The sequence below is a fragment of the Halyomorpha halys genome, unplaced genomic scaffold, assembly GCF_000696795.3.
Source record: "Halyomorpha halys isolate HHAL.00 unplaced genomic scaffold, Hhal_1.1 Scaffold1184.1, whole genome shotgun sequence".
NCBI lineage: Eukaryota > Metazoa > Arthropoda > Insecta > Hemiptera > Pentatomidae > Halyomorpha > Halyomorpha halys.
The window spans coordinates 56864-79153 of record NW_027105562.1 but is presented as its reverse complement, the minus strand read 5'-3'; the positions used below and the strand labels follow the sequence as shown (position 1 = coordinate 79153).

The 22290-nt window shown below is 31.3% G+C and overlaps 2 protein-coding genes across 2 annotated transcripts in view; one reads left to right on the top strand and one right to left on the bottom strand.

Moving 5' to 3' along the window:
* Positions 1-7798, bottom strand: part of LOC106688721 (NADH dehydrogenase [ubiquinone] 1 alpha subcomplex subunit 9, mitochondrial) — a 22891-nt gene extending 15093 nt beyond the window's left edge. Inside the window, exons 1-2 of the mRNA XM_014433304.2 lie at positions 7675-7798; positions 4117-4313 (exon numbers count right to left, since the gene is read on the bottom strand). Of these exons, the coding sequence (XP_014288790.1) occupies positions 4117-4313; positions 7675-7732 (255 nt within the window). The 5' untranslated portion in view covers positions 7733-7798. The remainder of the gene's footprint in view (positions 1-4116; positions 4314-7674) is intronic.
* An 8350-nt stretch (positions 7799-16148) lies between these two features.
* The window catches only part of LOC106688720 (ubiquitin-conjugating enzyme E2 G1), a gene marked incomplete in the record, with an annotated part of 54714 nt that continues 48572 nt past the window's right edge, over positions 16149-22290 (top strand). The window contains 1 exon segment of the mRNA XM_067051927.1: positions 16149-16328. Within this exon segment, the coding sequence (XP_066908028.1) occupies positions 16283-16328 (46 nt within the window).

The window sequence follows — 22290 nt, the reverse complement described above, 5'->3', positions numbered from 1 at the left end:
AACAAAGACTTTACTTTATAATTAAGAATCCCAGTATACCACCTCATAATAATAGCATAATAAATTGGTAAACACAATACCGTTGTAGAAGAGCTCTAATGATTTATAAATATTCATATCTAGCATACCATAGCAAGGGGGTCTTTTTCAGTCGGTTTCCATCAGGAACCGATAGAGATATACAATACAAATATAGAAAATACATAATATAAATACATAGAATACAAATATAGATATACAAACGCAGAATATAAATATAGGAATATATGAATAAATTAAATATAATATGTGTACAGGGAACTCCTCTTGGGCTTAGAACACCCAAAGCCCCGTACACAGCAAGTGACCACGATCACAGCAGATGACAAAATGGGCAAACAGAAAGATTAGATTTATACAACAGTCTGTTAAGCATACAATACAAGGTTTTATATGAAGAGCAAGACAGGAAATCAAAAAGTTATTAAAAGACAGAGAGAGATGACATATCTTAAGAGTTACTATAAGAAGAAACTTAGACCTACTATTAGACTAATAAAATCAGACTAATGCATAGAATCGATCAATAAATGGATTATGCAAAATAGAAAGGGCATTTTGGGATCTCAGGTACTCCCACATGATGACCAATGATACGAATGACCATTTATAAAGGTGCAAAGGCGTGGTCTTAAGTATCCTGAAGTAAGCACCTCCACCCCAGGGGCCATCTGTAGGAGTTGTGTAGGTCTTTACAGCCTTGGAACTTCAGCATCACAGCTCAAATCCAGCCAGGGGTGTCGACTTTTATTCCTGTCATGATCCCACAAAATGAAAACTTGACCCCTCACCATGGATAGAATAGGATGGTACCCTGCAAGTTCTCTGATACACAAACGGGTCTTTAAGTGCCTACGCTACTTACAAGGCCAACAAGTTACCCTGTCCTCCATTGATGGGTAAAATTGCCAAGCTTCAGACTTTAAGAAGGGATAGTGTTTCTGCATGTTGGAGTCGACTTTGGCAGTCTGTTCTTAATCAGGAAATCACAACGTCGTAAAGCAGTGCTAGGTTAGACATTCTTAAGCCTAGTCGCCTGCATGTCTACCAAAGCTGTACACCTGGACTTTTATTTCCCATTTTAGTGTTCCCACAAAATGAAAAGTTGACCACTAGTCACCATCATGGTTAAAACAGGGTGGTACATTGTAGACAACCTCCCCATATGTCAGAAATGACCAGGAATAAAAGCACAAATCTCCAAGGGACCACTTGACAGAAACCATGTTTTCAAAAGAATTAGATAAAGCATGAGGAGACAATATCACCTTTTTCAAACAAACGATTAGCTATATCCACAATGGGAACGGAAGAATAAGCATACATTTAAAATTAACACATGGAACATTCCATTGAAAGTTAATATATCCACAAATAAGTATGATTAACTTATTTTAATGTGCCGACGTTTCGGCTAGAGTTTCTAGCCTTCTATAAATAAAAATTTATTTTCACTCTCTCGTAACGTTTTCTTTATAAAATACACTTAGTCATTGCTGTAACGGCTTTTTTAATTCTGAGTTTGACCACCATTTGCGCTGTAACCATTATTAGGCGCTCGATCTTCCAGCGAACAGGTTCGTTTTTATTCTTCTTTTTTGTTTTCTTTCCCCTTTCTTTATTTTACTCTTTCCCCTTATCTTCTCCACTTTTATCCATTTTCCTTACCCACGTCATAAGTTTTGTATACTATACTTATAATTTGCCTCTTTATCATCTATTATTGTTACATATATTTTCTTCCTCTCAATTTTCATTTTCTTTTTATATTTAAATTTTAAATTAATAATAACTAATATGTTCATACTTCTTTGCATTATATAACTTTATTTTTATTTCATTTCCTTAAGTGTTATTGTACCCACTTTTTCAATTACCTATGTATACATTTTATTTCCCGCTTCTCTCATCACTTCATTTTATTAATTCTATTTTGTAAAAGTATTCATTATATGTGTAAAATTATTCTGTTTATACTTTCTTTTTATATTTTTTTATTTTTCTATACTTACTGTGGTTGTTATCTTATTTTGTTTTTAGCCCTCAAGAAGGCTAGAAACTCTAGCCGAAACGTCGGCACATTAGAATAAGTTAATCGTACTTATTTGTGTTTTTCATTGACCGCACCCCCAACCATCTTCTCCTCATTTATCATCCATGGTCAACTATCTCTTATAATTAATATATCCACATTTTGGACAAATAATCATAAAAATTATTATAGGGGGATCTCAAGAAGATAAGATCATTTTTTATTTAAAATATTGATTTTTAACACCCATTAAACTGTAATATTCAAGATTTATTTAAAATAAATAAAGATGAATTCAATAGTTTTTAATTATTCTCATATCTAAAGTATAGCTTAGGTTCAACTGAAAAGCTTTAATATTAAACATATAGGAGAATTTATTTTAAATTTCATAACATTTTTGACTCTCAGGACGGGTTTTCCAGACAATCAAAACACAACTACTAATAATACTCAACCAAATTAATAGCTACTAGTACAAATGTATTTAAATTATAGGTAGAGCAAAACTAACCAAATTACGTAATCTTCTTTTGATGATTGAAGGTTCTTGATGTCTTCTTTCCCAAAATGCTATATCTAACAGTCTACAAAGGATTCTAGTCACCTCTGCTTCCAGAAGACGACCTCTCACCCGGTGATCCAAACAAAAAGTGATCTTATTCTTCTTGGATGATTCTTGATGTCTTCTTCTTCTAGATGTTTACCAGTGACAGTAGACAAAGGGTGGTCCACCTCACATCTTCCAGGAGATAGATGCCTAGTTTCCCGGACACGTCCATTCCAACTGCCATCCAAACAACCAGTGATCCCTAAACCCGAGAGTCCTGTCTAGATGTTCGATGTATTTATAGCACAACAGTTTTGAGTTTTTGCTTATGATTTCCTTTATGAATATTTTTCTTTAATACTAATTCTCTACTTCTATTGTTTCTTAAATTTTCTGTAAATACAATTATGATAAAAAATAACAAAAGTTGATAACACTTTAATCAATGTTCTCAACATGACAGCAATTCAACGGACAACGGAAGGACATGCGCCACTATCTTCTTTATTTTGAATGACATGTTTTTACTTCATATTTGACTGATGAAAATTGGTTAGCTTGTTTTTTGGTTCAATAACATAAATTAACAATATCAAACGTTGTTACATAAAAATAAAAACATAACTAAATTAATCATCTATACATAAAAAACAACTTTTTATCAAAAAAGAGGATTTCTCCTCCTCTCTAATAAATTCTGAATCAATTTTACTCCAATCATTTAAATAAACATCTGGTCAAAGACCGCCTCTGAGTTACTAACTGCTTACAAATACACATAAAATAATTACAATTCAATACTATAACATATTTAACACAACAAACTATAATTACCAAATTTTTATTTCCATGACTACTATAATAGAAATTATGTTCCATTCTGAGTCCATGCTTCGGAATACTTATCCAATAATATCTTTATATATAAATACCATGCATAGAATTATAAAAAAAATAGTTTGATAAAACCAATTCACATTTCACTATAATTTGATACATATTTACAATGCATAATTTATGTCCTAAACAATAATTAATTTGTTAATACTTATGAATATTAAAAGACATTTGAATAAGAGATATTAAATAGTAGCTGTTACTAGCCAGAACTGTTATAATTACTAAATTTTGATAGAGTGCTCCTCAAATGGTGTTTATCTTATTTATAATAATAACAGAATCTCTACAAACAAATGATTCGATCAAGAGGATAACCTTCATACCACCTCCAAGTACCTCAGTTCATAAGATTAATTGATTGATTTAACTAATGGTTCCCGTCAGAAAAATGATATATTTTCCTAATAACATATCAAACATTTAACAGGCAATTCATATCAAATGTTGAATACAACACATTAAGGGGAAAATGTTTTCAGACAAACCTACACAGAACTATATCTCACCATATGATAAACAAGAGTTACTGTGGAAAGTTTAATTGTTTATAATTCAAAAATTATAATAATTTAATATGGTAAAAGAAATACAATACCTGAGTACCAATTTTTCCAAGTTTATTGCAAACATATCCTCCAAGAAATCCGGACGACCCAAAAACTGTGGCAACAATTCCATTAAAGCTTGATCGACCACCAGTTCCTCTTTTTAGGGATGATAAATTAGTGTTTTTAATATAATTAACACCTTCACTGAAGTGGCGATGCACAATAAGTTGTCTTGGCACAATGACTGTAACGATAAAATAATTCATCATTATTATTATAAGTTAATCAATATAGATGAGCACAATCATCATAAGTAATATTACTGATATTTAGCCCATAAAAGAAAAATAAGTTGTATCCATGACATAAGGTTGTCATCTTGTACACGTAATTAAATATAATCTAAAAATAGCCTTCTATCCACTATTAACAAACAAAAAAATATCTATCTACATCATTCTAGACTTCTTAAAAACATTTTCTACTCTAAACCATAAAGCCTAGTATGCACCTGGTTCCATTACTCGGACTCTTTCTTCTGAAACATTGTCACGCTAGCAATCATGTCTTGATATATAATCTGAGTTTTGAGACTTATTTTAGCAGTTCATCAACATATGCTCAAGAGAACTGGCACTCTCGGGAACTTCAATCACCAATTTTTGGGCTCTACACCTTTCCCAATTGAAAGTATTTAAACTTCTTCCATAATCTTCTTTAATTTCGATGCTAATACTTCCAGTTCTCTATTTAATTTTTATATACTACAACTAATATCTTGTGCATGGAGGTTTCTTTTAGGTTCTTGAATACAAGATAGATATAATGATTAAACAAGATATTGCTCTGATTGATACATCCAAAAATATGCCTCCCTTTCCCAGTTCTATGAAGTATATTGTGGAAGCTCAATAATCCCTACCATGACTTGAAGTATTTACTGGCATCTTTTCTAAACTAAGTTATTCAATTTACCTGGACATCTCATATCTTCTTCAAATCCTTTTCAACCTCTCCCACACCAATTCTTGTCCATCAGATTAATATGCTACAGCTAACAAACTACGGCAAATATTGACTTATCCTATTTTAACCAATAGTTTACCCTCTGTAATTCTATTCCCTACTTTATCATTCATAACACCATCCTCACTTTAATATACATAGGTTTTAATCTATAGCTGTACAACACATTTTTCATTAATGGTATAACTGTTCTATAATATGATAAACAGAAACAAAAGAACAATAATTTATATTATACAGCTGAAGAAAGAGCTAGCACATTTTAAGAAGGCCACTTTCTATAAATAGATATGAGTGAGTAGAACGTCATCACACTCGGGAGAGAGAGGTGGTGGCGGCGGCAAGATAAGAGGAAAATAACAGGAGAGAAACCAATCTTCCAACTTAATATTCAAACCACATAACCTATAATCCCTAACATTATTCCTTGAAAACATAGCACATCAAAATTAATTCAAATTCTAATATTTATTTTGTAATTCTTTTGGCAAAGTAGACACAATCAATTGTTTTATAAATATTAAAAGAATAGAGGTTTTATTTTGTTCATTACAATTATAATTTATTTCAAATACATTCCACTCCAACATTACCAGCAAATTTAAAGTAATTTGGGTAATATCCCCCAACAATCAAACCCCGGGTATAATTGAATTATACAACAGGAGAGGTGACCGATGTTGAAAACATACAAGTCCATTAAAACCAATACATGTTTTTCACTTTCATTAAAAATTGTAAACAATATTACTGCGAATATTCAAGAATACACACTCAAATGGCTGATTATTAAATTATGATTTCTGATTCTGTATATATGTTGATGAAATAATAATAAAAGGTGCCTATGAAACAATTAATCAACTCTAAATCACACCAAATACCGCAATGAACTCTAATGCTATGGCTTACAACCCACGAAATTCTGCAGACCACAAGGCCAAAATTTGAACTATAAACCACTCCAAATGCTTCCACAGACCAGTTCCAAGGCTATTGTGAACTATAACTGGAAACTACATCTCTAAGGTTGTCGATAGAAGTAAATGCGCAGGATAGTAACTCAACTCTTTGATAATGACATATTCCATCAAAATAGAATTAAAAATATCATCAAGATAAAGATTTTAAAGTCAATAAGGTAAGATCAGGTGAGTGATTACAGAATGTCATTAGCTAGCTAGCATAATGTTAAGAAAAGTTGAAAACTAAAATACATAATGGTAAATAAACAATAGTAATAAATTATTAAACAGTAAGTGTATCTAAAAGAGAGTGTGCCCGTACAGAGAAGATGAATTATTTCAACTAATTTTTCGAAAAGTCATTAGGATTTATCCACACTGACAAAGTGTGTTCAAAACTTCAAAAAAAAATTTTAAAGGTGTCTTGGACTAAATAATATGACTAGAGAGATAAAGAATAGAGTTTCTATACATTCTTTCATTTTTTATCCCTTTAGCTCAGAAAAGGTGTGCATTATTTACTCTACACATCAGGTGTTTCTGTTTTTATATTTTCAAGGATTATTGTCACTTATATTGCTTCAATTTTTTATTACATTATCATATAATTATTTTTGAGGTAATAATAGAATAAGAACTATAAATAAATAAAATTAAGAGCAAAGTTTAATTGTGAAATAAAATCCATATTTTAAACAAATTGTAAAAATAATTACTATCTTATTTTTACATGTGCATGATTTTGTTACTACCAAATATAAACATAATTCACAATTAAATTTCAAATAAGTTATAAATTTAACACTGTCTTAAATTTAACACAATTGATTAGATTTTAAGAAAAACTCTTTCATAAAGAATTTAGTAATCCCATATGTAAATAAACGAATTGGTTGTAATAAGAAAAAACAATAATAACAAATTTACTATTTCCTTCCCATATTTTGGATATAGCATGATCTTCAAAATATTGTTAGTTTGACTCAAGAATAATAGAATAACAAAAATAGCAAAAGGAGGGTCACGCAAGAGATTTATCGCATTGAGGGAAAAAAATGTAGCACAAAAATGTCTATCTTGGGGAATCCCCTTCTTTCAATTAAAAATAAATGGTTGAATGATCTTACCTTATAATTATGAACGAAACCATTGATAAACAAACCGTTGTTACAAATTATTCCCTTAGAATCAACAGAAAATCCATCTAGTACGAAGGAACAATAATAACAATTAAATCAAGAAACGTTTAAATGGTTGTGAGAGAAATGCAAATAGCCACATCTCTCTGGATAACATCAACATAAAAGTTTAGTATTCACAAGAACTGATTTATTGAAAACATTATGTCATAATGTTCCTAATAAATTGAAATAGGAATTTGTTATTACACAGAAGTATCTGTTCTTTAAGTATAAAGAACCTATGTTTTCATCACATTCATATACATGTGAGCATTTTATTCTACAATAACTAATAAATCATAGGAACACATGAAAATTATAAAAACTGTTTTTAAAAAAGAAATTACTCATTAGCATAGTTGATGTTAAGTAAAGCATAATATTTTTATAGTAAACCAATATAAAAGTAAACATAGGATAAAACAATACCTACATAGAACATTTTGGAACTTAAATCGCAAACCTGCCATTAGACTGCCAGGTTTAAACATAGATAAGAAAATCTGTAATAAGTCGATAGTATTAAAGCCAAAGAAGTTACATGCACTGACTATAGATTTTACCTATACTTCCTCCGAATGTTCTTTTAACTCCCTCTTTACATTTTTATATTAATTGATATTCTCAAACATTTTCATTATTCTGTATTTCCGCTTGTGATTTACTCTCAGCTGTCCATATTTAGTAGCTAGATCCCAATATCAACATAATTTATAACTATCTCTCTCCCATTTTTTTTAATCCTACACCATAGCTGTGTGTTCCCGAAAAAAAAATTGTAATAATATAAATTCCAAAATTTTCCTGCTCCTGAAATTAGGCTAAATATTTGGAAAAATTGTCCTGCTGCTGAATCTTCCGTTCCTTGAGGAAATAATAAGAATAAAGCTAACCTCAGTTCTCACCAATCTGATTAAACTCTTCTTAAAAATAACTCAAGATTTGCTATTCTCAATGGATTAGTAAGTTTTAATCATCATGGACTTTGCTACGATGATTGACTCTGTTGGTATTATTCCCATTCCCTGGAATGTGTTATCTCCCTTTATCGACAAGCGCCTTTCCCAACCTCGCCGTCTGAACAAGTTACTTTCCTTATCTTCCATTTTCACGAACCTTTCTGCTTATTTAAATGGATATATTTACAAAAATTAATTTACGAGCTTATATTTCCTTTCATGACTGTCCTGTTCCTGGCAAACCGCATTTTTTCATGATGCCATCTAGATCAATTGGTGTAGGGAATAAATTCGTAACGAAAATCTAGTCCAACCTCATCAGTCCATAACCCATTTCTTGACTTCCTATTCCCTCCCTCAATCATCTATGTATTCTTTTTAATAATTCTATTACAACCTTTATACATTTGATCAATATCTATCTAGGAATGATTATCTTTCTTAAATATATCCTAAATCTTTTGCGATTCTTTTACTTATTTTCAAAATCTCTATTTGTGTACAGGTTTCTGGTGATTGTTTAGATAGAACTGAGATTTATATGATTACAAATTTTTATCATATGATTTATGCTCCCAGGCATTTTCATATTTCGAATCGGTATACCAAGTTAAAATGGTTTCAATGTAGTTTTAAATGACACTGCCATCTTTTTTACCCAATTCTTTCTTTTGTCTGAATAGTGGGAAAATGGGATTCTTCGGTATGAAGGGAGTTGAATTAGAGGGTAAAATTAACTTCATACTGAAGTTAGGAATCCATCTCGTTAATTTTAATGTGTCACCAGGTAAAGACATAAGCCCACCTTACACAGTCAATATTATTAAATTAAGTATATATACAACGCGATTCTGTATTTGTGCTACAATCTACCCCTAAGATGTTCAATATATTGGCGAAATTTTGATATTGAGTGTGTGTGGGCCCCTACAGTTCCGCTTCGATGGTTTCAGCTGCACGTCTGATCTAGCGTCAGCCATAAGAATCCACTAAAGCACCAAGTCGTCTGGAAGACATGGAATCTCATGAAGTAACATATAGAAAAAGACCAATCAATTAATTATTAAATGAAAACTCAAAAATAGCAAATCATTCGATATATTACCAATAAAATTCATTCACAGAGTCCTGTATGAGCCCAAATAAATTCAATTTAAAAACGCATATCAACGTCAATGTTTTGAATGAGATCCGTCTTTCATGACAGAGTGGTAGGTTATACTTTGAGTCCCTTGAGGATTTCACAAAGATATCTCTACTAGTTCAACACGAATTTTTCGGAGTTGTTACTTAAAAATTCTTCGCCTTCTCAAGCTCGCAAGTTTGGCGACTGGTTCCCCTCGTGCTTGTCATCCGCTAGATCAGGAAACTGGTGCTCTCTGCTAGTGTAACCTTTCCTTAATAAAGTCGGAAGCATTGTTTTCTACAGTATTGAGGTAACTTCGAAATATTAGTGATCTTTTGGTAATTCCGTCTACCCTATATTTTCTTCAAACTCTGGTTACACTGAGATTATGAATGAACACGCAGTAACGAGGCTATCTGTGAGATAATTGCAACACCCTCACTACAGTTTCATTCTCTGATATTTTTTGTGCTGGTCACAATAAAGGGGTTATAAGTGTTGGAGTGAGATGTAAAAATTCATTATTTATTGTATACATGTTGCTCTGCGGCAAACTGTGAATATATCGAACCATTTGCAACGGTTTTGTAACAGTCGGAAGGTTGCCATCAAACTGGGTGTTGTATTGTTTGTTCTCACTACAGTAAGAACGTTTTATGTCATTTAACCGTAACTAATAAAACAGTAAAAACATTTTGAACACCACCCCCCGTGTTCCACAGGTTATGGGCCCAGGCTGTTCGCGAAATTAAAAATTTCTAGTGACAGTAAAAATAGTGCGGTAATGTTTGTTCGAGTTCAAATACTTCGTGAAGTAAAAACAGTTAAAGTTCGTTAATATAAAATTAATCTCAGCAGCTTTAATGAAATACATCAGATTGAGCCACTGAAAGGACCTGAGCACCACCAAATGTGGAAATTCAAGGTAACATCTTCTTTAAAGCAATTCGGTTGTTTCAAGTTATTTATAAAGATCTTGAGCCTCCCAGAGACCAGCAAAGTAAAGATTATAAGGTGTACTTACAAAATGATGCTGAAGCCCAAAAGTTAATGGCAACAACAGTGAATCAGAGAGCATTAACTCATATTTTGACTTGTACTACTGCAAGTCAAATGTATTCCAAAATATATGATATCTATGAGAGAGATGTTTCTCACCAAAAGTTTGAACTTTTGCAAGAGTTCTTTAATTTTAAATTTAAGACAGGGATAGACATGACAAGCGATATAAGCTTTATCGAAAATTTGGCATTTAGATTAAAATGAATGGCAAATGATTTACCAAATGATATGATCATTTCCAAAGTAATAACTACACTTCCAGAGCAGTATAAATATTTCATAAGTGCTTGGGAAAGCACAGGCTCCGATATGAAAACTCTTTCTAATTTAACTACAAGATTGATGGCTGAGGAAAGATGCTCTACTAATGCTATTGAGGAAACAGACATTCCAGTTGCGTTTAGAACATATGTAGAAAGAAATAGGAGAACTATTCTGACAAGAGGAAATGTTTTTCTTGCTCTAAAGAAGAACATGTGAGTAAAGAATGCCCATCCAAGAAAAAACCTGTGGTATATGTAATAAAACAAACCACCGAGAGAAGGACTGCTTCTTTCGTAAAAACAAAGAGAAAACGTCAGCAGCTTCATTCATTACTGAAAGCTAAATTAAATCATCAACTGAATGGGTCTTAGATTCAGGTTCCCCGAGACATATGACCAACAATATAAGTGTATTATCGCAGACGCAACATATTGATGCTGATGTAGATCTGGCTAAAAACTGTGCATCCACGACAGCCAAAATTGTTGGTTGTGTAAAAAGTGACAAGTGTCAACTGAAGGATGTAATGTACATCTCAGATCTCAGCAGAAATTAATTGTCTGTGAATAAAATAACACAGAATGGTGGATACGTGACTTTTTCTAAAGACAAATTAAAATTTGTAAAGAATAATACCGAGATAGAAAAAGATTCCTGGGGATTGTATTTTGTAAACTTGGAGGTTGATTCAAATGTGAAGGCTTATGCTACTTATGTACCTGCAGCCAAAAAAGAAATGAAAGAAGAAAATTAAACATCTGTGTTTATTAAAGACTGTATAGTTGGGGTTGATAAAGAATCAGCTATTTCACCTTCAGATGAAAATTTACCTAAAGATGAAAGAGAACTGGAAGAAAAATCTGATAAAAGTTTGGAAGAAAAAGCTACAGATAAATAGGTATACTAGCAGACTTGAAGGATCATTAAGATGCACAGATGATTCTAGAGAAAAGGTAAAGACTGAAATTGTGGTAGGAATGGCTAAGAAACATTAAAACTTCAAGAAAAAACAAAAACAGAAAGAGAAACCTAGTGAGATTAAAGAAAAGTTACAGAAAGTAAAAGTTAACTTTAAGTAAAAAAAAAAAAAAAAAAATATGTGAAAAAGATTAAGAACACCCTGCATTAAATGCAGATGAAGATAATTGGGACATTGATGAAAAAAAATCTGGATTGCGAAACAGATAATTTAGGAGGAATAAGTATAGAAATATACTGGTACTAAGAAAAAGAAGAAGAAACCAAGAAAGGAAAAGGGATTCAGTATTTGAAGGAATACAGTTAAACCTTGTGTTGATCCAAATGTTCAAATATTGTAACTTAAAAAGTTTTTTATTGTTTTTTCTGTGCACGAAACTAATAATGTAATTTAAAAATTATTTTATTAATATATGTAAAATATTGTAAAATGAAAATTCTGCTAATCCTCTTTTTGTAAGGAAAATTATGTAAACTAAATTTGATAAAAAATTAATATTTAAGAGGGTATGTTGAAGTAAGATGTAAAACTTCATTTTTTATTGTATAAATGTTGCTCTGTGGCAAACTGTGAATACATCCAACTGTTTGCAACGGTTTTGTAACAGTCGAGGTAGGTTGCCACCATATGTGTGTGGGTGTTTGTTTTGAGATGCGACATCGATAAAAAAAACATCGATGTTCAATGCTAAAACATCGATTTTTTTTTTAACCATTTCAGTAAACAGAAAGACTACGCATGCTCCATTCTACAGCCTGTCATAAGTGGGTTTTGAAACTAAGAATCCGCCATCGACTACAAAAAACATCGATGTTTTTAAAATATCGTTGCTTACAATGCATTACTCAAAATACATTGATGTTTTTGAACATCCATTTGAATAACATAAGGTCTATTCCAACAATCACGCATTCTACGGCCTGTCAGAAGTGGTTTTTTAAACAAAGAAACCTACATCGACTACAAAAAAACATCGATGTTTTAAAATATCGTTACTTACAATACATTACCCAAAATACATTGATATTTTTGAACATCCATTTGAGTACCATAAGGTCTGTTCCAACGATCACGCATTCTACGGCCTGTCAGAAGTGGTTTATGAAACTAAGTATCCCACATCGACTACAAAAACATCGATTTTTTTAGGTAATGTATTGTAACCAACTATATTTTAAAACATCGATGTATTTTGGGTAATGTATTGTAACGATATTTTAAAACATCGAAGTTTTTGGTAGTCGATGTCGGATGCTTAATTTCAAAACCCACTTCTGACAGGCCGTAGAATGCGGATCGTTGGAACAAACCTTATGTTTCTGAAATAATTGTTCAAAAACATCTATGTATTTTGGGTAATGTATTGTAAGTAACGATATTTTAAAACATCGATGTTTTTTTGTAGTCGATATAGGTTTCTTTGTTTAAAAAAACACTTCTGACAGGCCGTTAAATGCGTGATCGTTGGAACAGACCTTATGTTTCTGAAATAGTTGTTCAATAACATCGATTTTTTTTAGTAATGTATTTAAAGCAACGATACATTAAATACATCGATGTTTTTTGTAGTCGATGTCCTATTCTTTGATACAAAAAGCACTTTTGACTGGCCGTAGAATGCAGGACAAAGCTTTAAAATACTTGAAATATTCTCACTTCTTCACTTTTATCGCTGTATTTCTTTTCTTTCTTCGGGCCACTTCGTACCCTTCTTTTTTCCTCTTCCAATATTGGTGAGATTTTTTAGTATTTTCCTGTGTGTGCCTCTATCTAGACAGTCGATATCTGAAATTTTAAAGTTCTTTAATTCTTCTCTCATTTCCTCGTGTGTCCTCCAATGCTTTTGTCGCTGGAAATTTTGTTAAAGATCTTTTTGTTTAATCTTTCCTCCTTCATCCTTTTCCTTTGAACATCAGCCTTCTGATTTTTATCTCGGTTTCCAGGTCTTTGATCACATCTATTATTATAATAAAACCTAACATATAACATAATTATTCAAGGCCATATACAAATATGGTCCTGATACAAGAAGTATCTGAAGCCTTTAAAGTCAGAACAAGTTTGAGACAAGGAGATAGACTCTCACCAACAACCTAGCCCTAGAAAAAGTGATTAGAAGAACATCACGAGAAAATGGTGGAACGCACGTCGGAATGAAAGTCCTGGCATACGTGGACGGAATTGTGGTCCTAGGAAGTAATCAAGATGACAGGAAAGACTCGCAAAGATTCAATTGAGGGAAGCAGAGGAAAACGGTTTGCAAGTAAATGAAGATAAAACAAAGTATATGATTGTAAGCCAAAAAATCCATCTTAACGACATGGTCTGCGTGGAAGGAAAATCGTATCATGTGGCTCAAAGCAGTCCATCAGGACACCTGTACACTACAATGAATGCCAGCATAGAAGGAAAGCGACCATGTAGGAGACCAAAAACCAGATGGATAGACAAATTCAACAGAGGTGCGAAAGAGCTGCATGCTGCAAACTGGGAAGCAGTTGCCCAAGATAGGCAGGTGTGGAGAAGGCTGGTTCGGGCGGCCAAAAATCAACAAGGTCTGTAGAGCCAACCAAAAAAAAACAAAACAGATATACAAATATTATGTTGAACATATGAACATATTATATAAATAGTAAAATCATAAGAAGGGTGAGAAAACAAAAGAGGTGTTGTTAACTACAAAAGGAACTGGTACCATTAACTTGTAAAGTCTCAGTTTCAGCTTTGTAACAAGGCTAAGCAGTTACAAATCAAGCATTATATATTTTATAACTAGATACCAATCATTGCATAGTAAGAAGGAAATAGCCTCGAGGAAGTTAATAATAATAAAAATCATTCACATTCATTCTTAAAATGCTCTGTAGTTAAAATAGCACAAAAAAAAAGAGAATGACCCATATACTCACCACAAAATTACCCTTTGATTCAGAAGATGAACAGTGACAATCGGTAGGCGGCCAAAAACGGTTTAGTTAATGTTAGGCCCTGTTTCTCGTACACAGACGTCACTTTAGTTTCATGAAAGTCTTTTTGAGATTTACAATTAAAAAAACCGTGCCCGTGTAGCTAAGCGCCGAGGCGACATATTTCCGTGACAACGTATACTCTATGCTAATATTACATAAATATAAATTAAAATCAATCCAATGTTAAATATTTGAAATAATAAACCAGTTCACATATTGAATTCAGATATTTATTTTTGCTTGGTTATACAAAATATTTATACAGTTATACTTAATTCTAAGACTTTATTTCCAATATTCTATTCATAATCGGACGGCATGACTCTCAGCATCTATAATCCTCTTACCCCCACCACCTCACTCTTACCCATCCCCACCACTACCTTCTCCGTTACGGGACACTTTTGCCTGCATGACTCTCAGCATCTATAATCCTCTTACCCCCACTACTACACTACTAATTACCTCCCCCACAATCTACTTCCGTTACGGGACACTTTTTCTAACATGGCATCCCGCAAAATGATTTATAAGACGTTGTCACGTCAAAAATTAATATAGACATGGTAATAAGAATTTTCCAAGCAACAAACCTTCAAATACGTTATTGATTTACTAGATTCATTAAAAAAAATTGTGAAATCATTTGTGAAAGCTGCGTACTATGGCCTTTTATTTTACAAAGTATTCCCATACTAAAAAATATATGTTCATGCTATTCAAAATACCAAATATTTTAAAAAATTGAATAAATTGGATCATCCTAGTCTGCTTTGGGAAACATTCGGTAGACAATCCAAGGTCGCGACCTAAGCTATCTTACATCACCATAACAAGTTAGGATTTGGACCCGCAAAAAAGTGATTTGAGCTCTATTTTGTGTTGTATATTGTTGTCTATGATTTCCGGAAGCAATATGTAAAATTGGTAAAGATTTTACTGACACTAAATTTTATCTTCGAGAATCAATATTTTTTTGAGAATCATTTGAGCGAGAGAATCATTCGAGCAAATTTCAAGTCTTATTCGAAGTGTTGTCATTCCTTTTTTGATAATTTTGGTTTTATTTAGTTTTATACCATCATAGACCCCAAAAACATATTTTATTACAGATATTTATTATAATATAGATATTTATTAGTAGTCTCTCAATTTGATTGGGTCTAAAAATAATGATAAAAGTTGCTTATCAGTTTCAGTTTTCCTTTTCATTAGTTAGTTTGTGCTCATTATTTTACTTATCTGCTCTAGTCAAGATACATGGTCTGTAGTCCCTACATGTTTGTTCAAATTTTGTTTGAAAGAAAATTTCTTCTAGAAAGGTGATATTCACATTTTCCCACATAGGCCCCCCATTACAAATTTGTTATATTTTAAAAATAGCTTTACGAAAAAGCTAGAATGCACCTTCCTCTTTGATATATTTTTAAAGAATTATTTAGAATACATATTTACAGCTATGTATTTTTCTAAATAATAATTAAAAATAATAATAATTATACTAATAATTAAATGTGTTTCATCGCCATTTGTCAGTATCCATTTTGTTAGGAGATTTGTTTCTGTTTGGTTGGTAACTCAACGTCTGAATTTGCACACTTTATGTATGTCTTATTGTTCTTACCATTATTTATTGTTGAAGATATATTTTTCTGTAGGAGTATTAAGCATTACGTAATTAAATGTCAGAGCTACAGTCTGCTCTTTTATTGAGAAAACAGCTTGCAGGTAGATGGCATTTTACTCATATTAAGTTGTGACATGTAGTTAATTTTAAAGTTTGAGTTTAGAAATCATTACCTTCTTGTATAAACGACAAATTTATCATGTGAACACAGACTTTAATGTTTTTTGCATCTGGGGTAATATATTACATTTATTTAATACCTATAAATCATGAGGTTTAAAAGAGAGGTTATAGTTTTGGTTAATTTTTACTTTTTGTCATATTTTATTACTTTGAATGTTTTTAAGTCATTATTCAACATAATCTATTACTTCTGTTTCTGTAGTTGACAATCTATTGAGGTGATGTACATAGTTAGTTGCTTATGGAGGCCTGTCATTTGGAGCAGTTTTTAAAACATCATATGTTGACAATTATTTATTTTCTTATTCTACTATACATTTACTCTATCTGTTCTAATGACTCTCTGCACTATCATTTTCCTGTAATTTCACTATGACATTCACTGACCGTTTCGTTAGGAATCATTGAATTGTCTAAGATTGCTTATATTAGTTCTATTTATAAATAATAAACATCTTGAGAACAATAAAAGTTATGCTTATTTATTGAAGAAGTCCTTATATTTTCATATGCTGTTATCACTTGGTATTTTGAATATTTTCGGTAACCTCAGTTAATTTGCTATATTGATGTTTTTCTGATGTTTAATCATTATCACATTTAACGTTTAGTTTAACTCTAGTGAATTACCTTGAATATCTTGGAAAGGCTGTGTAATTATAATTTTATTTCAATCATTATTATTGTTTTGTACTATTCATTTATTTACCTATTGTATTGGATGTGATCTTTATTCAGTTTTTAATAAAATAATTACTGAAAATACAATAATATACGTATAAATAAGATTAGCCCTGGATTACCTAAACAATTTTTAATCTTGTGATTTGTTAAAGTATGGTATCTGTCATGTTATCAGTTGCTATTGTTGCGTTAAGATTCTTTATGTGAACCTTATGATTGAATTACCTTTTAAATATTGAAGATGTTTGATTGAAAAAATTCTAAGTGAACTTATATTTTGAAAAAAATGTCTACGTGAGATTTTCATACCTTTTCTGTAATGTTGCTTATTGATTGTTCTATGAATGTTTATAACAAAACATTGTTTTTTTGTAGATTATGTAAACTAGAGGAACTTTTTCGGGCCAATTAAATAAAACCTGCTTGTTTAAGTTGTATCTGTCCCTATTTTAGAAGTCATAGCTCTTCAATTTTAAAATTATCCAACTTCCTAATTTCCAGGGTCCTCAGTTATTTTAATCCTCCATGGACGAGAAAATAAGAAAAAGATTTAATATAACTATTTTTTAATGGAGAAATTGAATTAATGTAAATTATTTTTTAAAAACCAGGTTTGCAATCAGCTCATTATTGGCTTTGATAATGCTCAGTCTTTCCTAAGATGATTTGTTCAGTGTTAATGGAAGTTTTAATTTTTTGTATTTTGTCACATAGAAGAAGTTTACTATATAGTATGGATCTTTTTTTAACTGAAATAACTATGAAAAAAGATTTAAACAAAAAAAAATAGTTCACTGAAAATAATTATTTCCTTTGTAACTCAGCAAAAACAAGGATGCATAAACCATCATTATACTTTTTGCAATGGGTGCACATATGTCTTTCATAGAATTTCATATTCTACTGTGATTCAATGTGATGCTCCTTTCAACTTGAATGGTATTTGTATTTGTTCTTGTATGGTGTTCTCTTCTCTTCAAAAATTGTTTCGCAAGGAAGGACAGGCATGATCATATGATTATTCTTATATTAGAAACCCTATAAAACTCTTTAAGATGATTCTTTGTCATGAAACTTACACCAGAGTGAGATAAGACTTTCTAGAGTTTAAGATTGAATCTAGAATCTTAATCTTATGATGTGTCGCTGTAATCATATGTATACGCTCGTCTTTTGAGGGTTAAGTTCTCTACTATTAGAGATGAAAATAAAATTCTAATGGTAACCCCTTAAGGAGTATTTATTTGATTGATTTTACTTGTTCCTAGACTAAATACAATGTACTATGTAGAAATTATTATAATGGGTAATGAAATAATTGAAAAGAATAATGGAAAAAAAAATTGATATAGTTTAATTAACTAATTTTATTGCAATTAAAATATATATTACATTTTAATATAGCAGATTTCTTTAAAAGAGTATTATTTGACCCTTGAGAGATAATTTATGGTATGAATCGGATCTGAACTAAGTGTCATCATTTTAGTTCTCCTTCTCCCCAACCTCTTTGAAAATGGGTGAAGTAAGGAACCCTAATTGTAAGTTGCTAGTAAACTGTCTCCACAGCCACATGTACTGGTAATAGACTTTCAAATCTTTATTCTGTTTTCTCACTAAACCAAAAAACAGAGACCTGGGCTTGATGACATTTGGTTTAGGTCGGTATTTTATTTCTATTTAAAGAATTTAGGGGTATGGAATTTTGGTGACAGTATTGATCAGCTTCCTTCTATTTTGAGGTGGACCACTATATATCTGCTAGGGGTTTAAGAGTATACATATAATAAATTCTAATAATATGTATTTTTTCTCTATTTTTGATTTAATATTATGTTTCTCAAATTTCAAAATTAGTGTTAAATATAATTTATCTATAAAGTGTAGCAATTTTAAAATAAAGTGCAACTGTTAAATTTGTATCATTGTATAACATAAAAATGAGGTTAATGTAAAAAATGTAATCCAATATATTATTTGAAATAATTTTGGTTATTTGGATTAGTAACATTAAATAATTAGTGAATTATTTAATTATTACAAAAATATTTACATTTAACTGTACACATAATAGATGAAAAAATAAAATTTCTACAAGAAGAGTTTATTCATATTGTCTTTTTAGGTACTGTCGGTCTGTCATTAAAAAACAATGCTGTTTTAGAAAATTCAGAGAGTGTATCTTAACATACTGCAAAACATGTGTTCTGTCTTAAACCATGTTTCATGTTGCAATTACCCAATTTTTTTTTTCAGTTTATTCCTCGGTCTGTGATAAAGAAGTCTTTATTAAGCAAATAAACAAGAGACTTATCGAACCCGAATGCTCAATGGATATACCATTAAATGTTTACAAATGTCTCTCCACCAGCCACTGTCCAACCCAGATCTGCTAGATAAATCTTAACGAAATCCTCCCACCTAGTTTTGGCATATCGTTTAAAGGTTTATGAGTAGGCTCAGCACTTTTTAACTTTTTATCAATTTGTTCACTACTAAGCCCTACAGTATCACTCCCCCATTTATTTGCTGCTGTGCTGTGTGTATCACCTCAATTATATTTATCGAGTGGAGTTCACACAATTCGGCTTTGTAGTGCTTAACTTTTCTCCAATACATTTTATTTCTTAATGTGTGCATTTACCCATTTCTATTACCTGGTCAGTTTGTTTTTGCTAAAATATTTGAAGTAGTGTTTATGTTTAAGTGTTCTGTAATGCATTATAGTCTATACCGTGTCCTTATTTGTAGAGGTGATTTTTTTTGATATGGTTCACATAGTCATCATCAGGGTTGGTATTTTTATGTATTTATTTTCATATCAATATGTTATAAAATATAGATTTATTTAATCATAAAAAAAGTTAGGAAATTCAACTTTAAAAACCTGGGAAAAAACTAATAACTTTTTGGTTTTTTTAAAGGTTTGTTATAGCTTGATTATAGCTGCTAAACTAACATTATGACTGGAAACAATATGTTTAATTTTATCGAAGGCTATTGCATAGAACTTTTGCATTATCTTCTGTTTGTTTGATCGTTTTTAAATTATAGAATAAAAAAAATGTTGAGTTGTGAAATTGTTTTTCTACAACAAAAACTATATAAAATTGGGAATCACATTTAAATGGCTCACATGACTCCCTGATGTATTTAGCCCATAAAGTTTTCACATTAAAATAGAGTAGAATAGATAGTAAACTTTATTCAAGAACTAGGTTGCTTAAGAGGAACAAAAATATATATTTATAAGAAAACTTTTCTAACCAGAAACCTCAGTAATAAAAATAAGTCAGTAAAAACAATTTAAAAAAAAAAAAAAAAGTAAACAAAATAATATAAATTCTTAGTCTAAACTCAAAATAAAAGAAATATAAAAAAGTGAATAAAAGAACTTAAAACAATGAATTACTTCATAAGTACTGCATGTGCGTATAAACATGCTTTCATATATACATCTATGCATACAGAATTATGTACACATACACACCGCTAATGGTATGAGTCATGTTTAAATATATACTTAATTGAGTGTTCATTGAATATTAAAAAACAAATATTCTGTTCTAATAATGATTTTATTCGTAAATTAAGATGTCATTATTTGAGACAGTCAGTTTAGGATACAAGAAGTTATTGGGAAAGGTGGGATTTGAATGAAAATAAGAAAGAAGTATGGCAAATGTTATGAGGGAATTCTAGAGGGCAATAGACAATGGTAACTAGCAGTTTCCAAATGTTTCGGTTCTGTGGATTGGGGGCTAGATGTCAGAAAGGTGGCATCTCGTTTCCTGTGAGTGGACTGAGGATTTGAGTTGCAGGAGATTGTAGATGTAGGAAGAGTGATAGAAGTTAAAGGTTTGACATAGGTAAGATCTGAGAAAATATTTTCTACAGTTAGAGGGGAAGAGCCTCTTAGAATGGGGAAACACGAGAGCTCCTTAGAATGGGGAAACATGAGAGCTCCTTAGAATTGGGAAACACGAGAGCTCCTTGAGGTCCAGAAGGCAGATCTTTAAGCAGGATTCATGATTAAATTCAATCTGTTTTGTAAAATCAAGATGCCTCTCATACCAAACAGCCGTAGCCTAAATGGGGAAATTGTGTGAGGATGTTAAGAGCCTATGTGTGGAAACAGGTGTCCAAAATGATGGAATAACATAGGTCTCATACAGACTTAAATAAAAAAATATGTACTTTGGTGTGCTTTTTCCTTACTTGCCCATCCTAGGATCAATTATGAGGGTTCAATCTTGTGATTTATTGCTAGTTTAGTGCAGCAGTTCCCAAAGAGAGTGCCCCAGGCATATTTCTGCAGAAAGGAAATGCCACTTTCTGAAAATATTTTTAAAAAAGTTATCAAATTGAAATAGTGAATAAACAGTGCATTTCAGCATTTACTTTATACTGTTTTTTCTATTTCTTACATACTCAACACTCTAAGCATAATTGTTGCAACATTTTTATATTTTTTTTTAGCTCATCAAGGGTACCACAGACATTTTTTTTAGTCCCATAAGGGTGCCGCATAATGTTTTTCATCCCAAAAGGATGCCATGGTGGAAAAAGTTTAGGAACCGATAATAAACAAATGTTTTTTTTGGTCCCTATTTTACTGGTCTGGTCATTTGCTTTGAGTAAATGTACATGCCAAATTACATGCAGTGGCTACTTTTAACTAATAAATATCCAAAAATAATAGGATAATTACCTAGACTCACGAAAAAGACCTGTTAGGCCTTTTCAATAGCATGCGGAGTAGGCAACATAAACAAATACTAAAAATAGACTGACAGTAGATGATACAGGTGATACATTTTGACTGACAGTAGATGATACAGGTGATACATTTGTGATCTCCATGGCACCACAAATCAAAACCACTTAAAACAATAAGTCATATTTATGATATAGGAGGACCTGACTGGTTGTGTGTTAAAGTGGGAGCAATTATTTTTTTCCATTGGATCTCCCCAACATACTCTCTATTTTTAAGTGCATTAATAAGGCCAGAGTAAGGCAAATACTATTCGATTGACGAGAGACAAATAAATTTGTATTCGTGAATTTTCTTCTCGAATAATCAATTATTCGGAAAAAAAAGACGATTAACCATCCGAATACTTTTGTATTCGTCATTATTTTACACGAATAATCAATTATTTGAAAAAATTAAATGATTAACAATCCGAATAC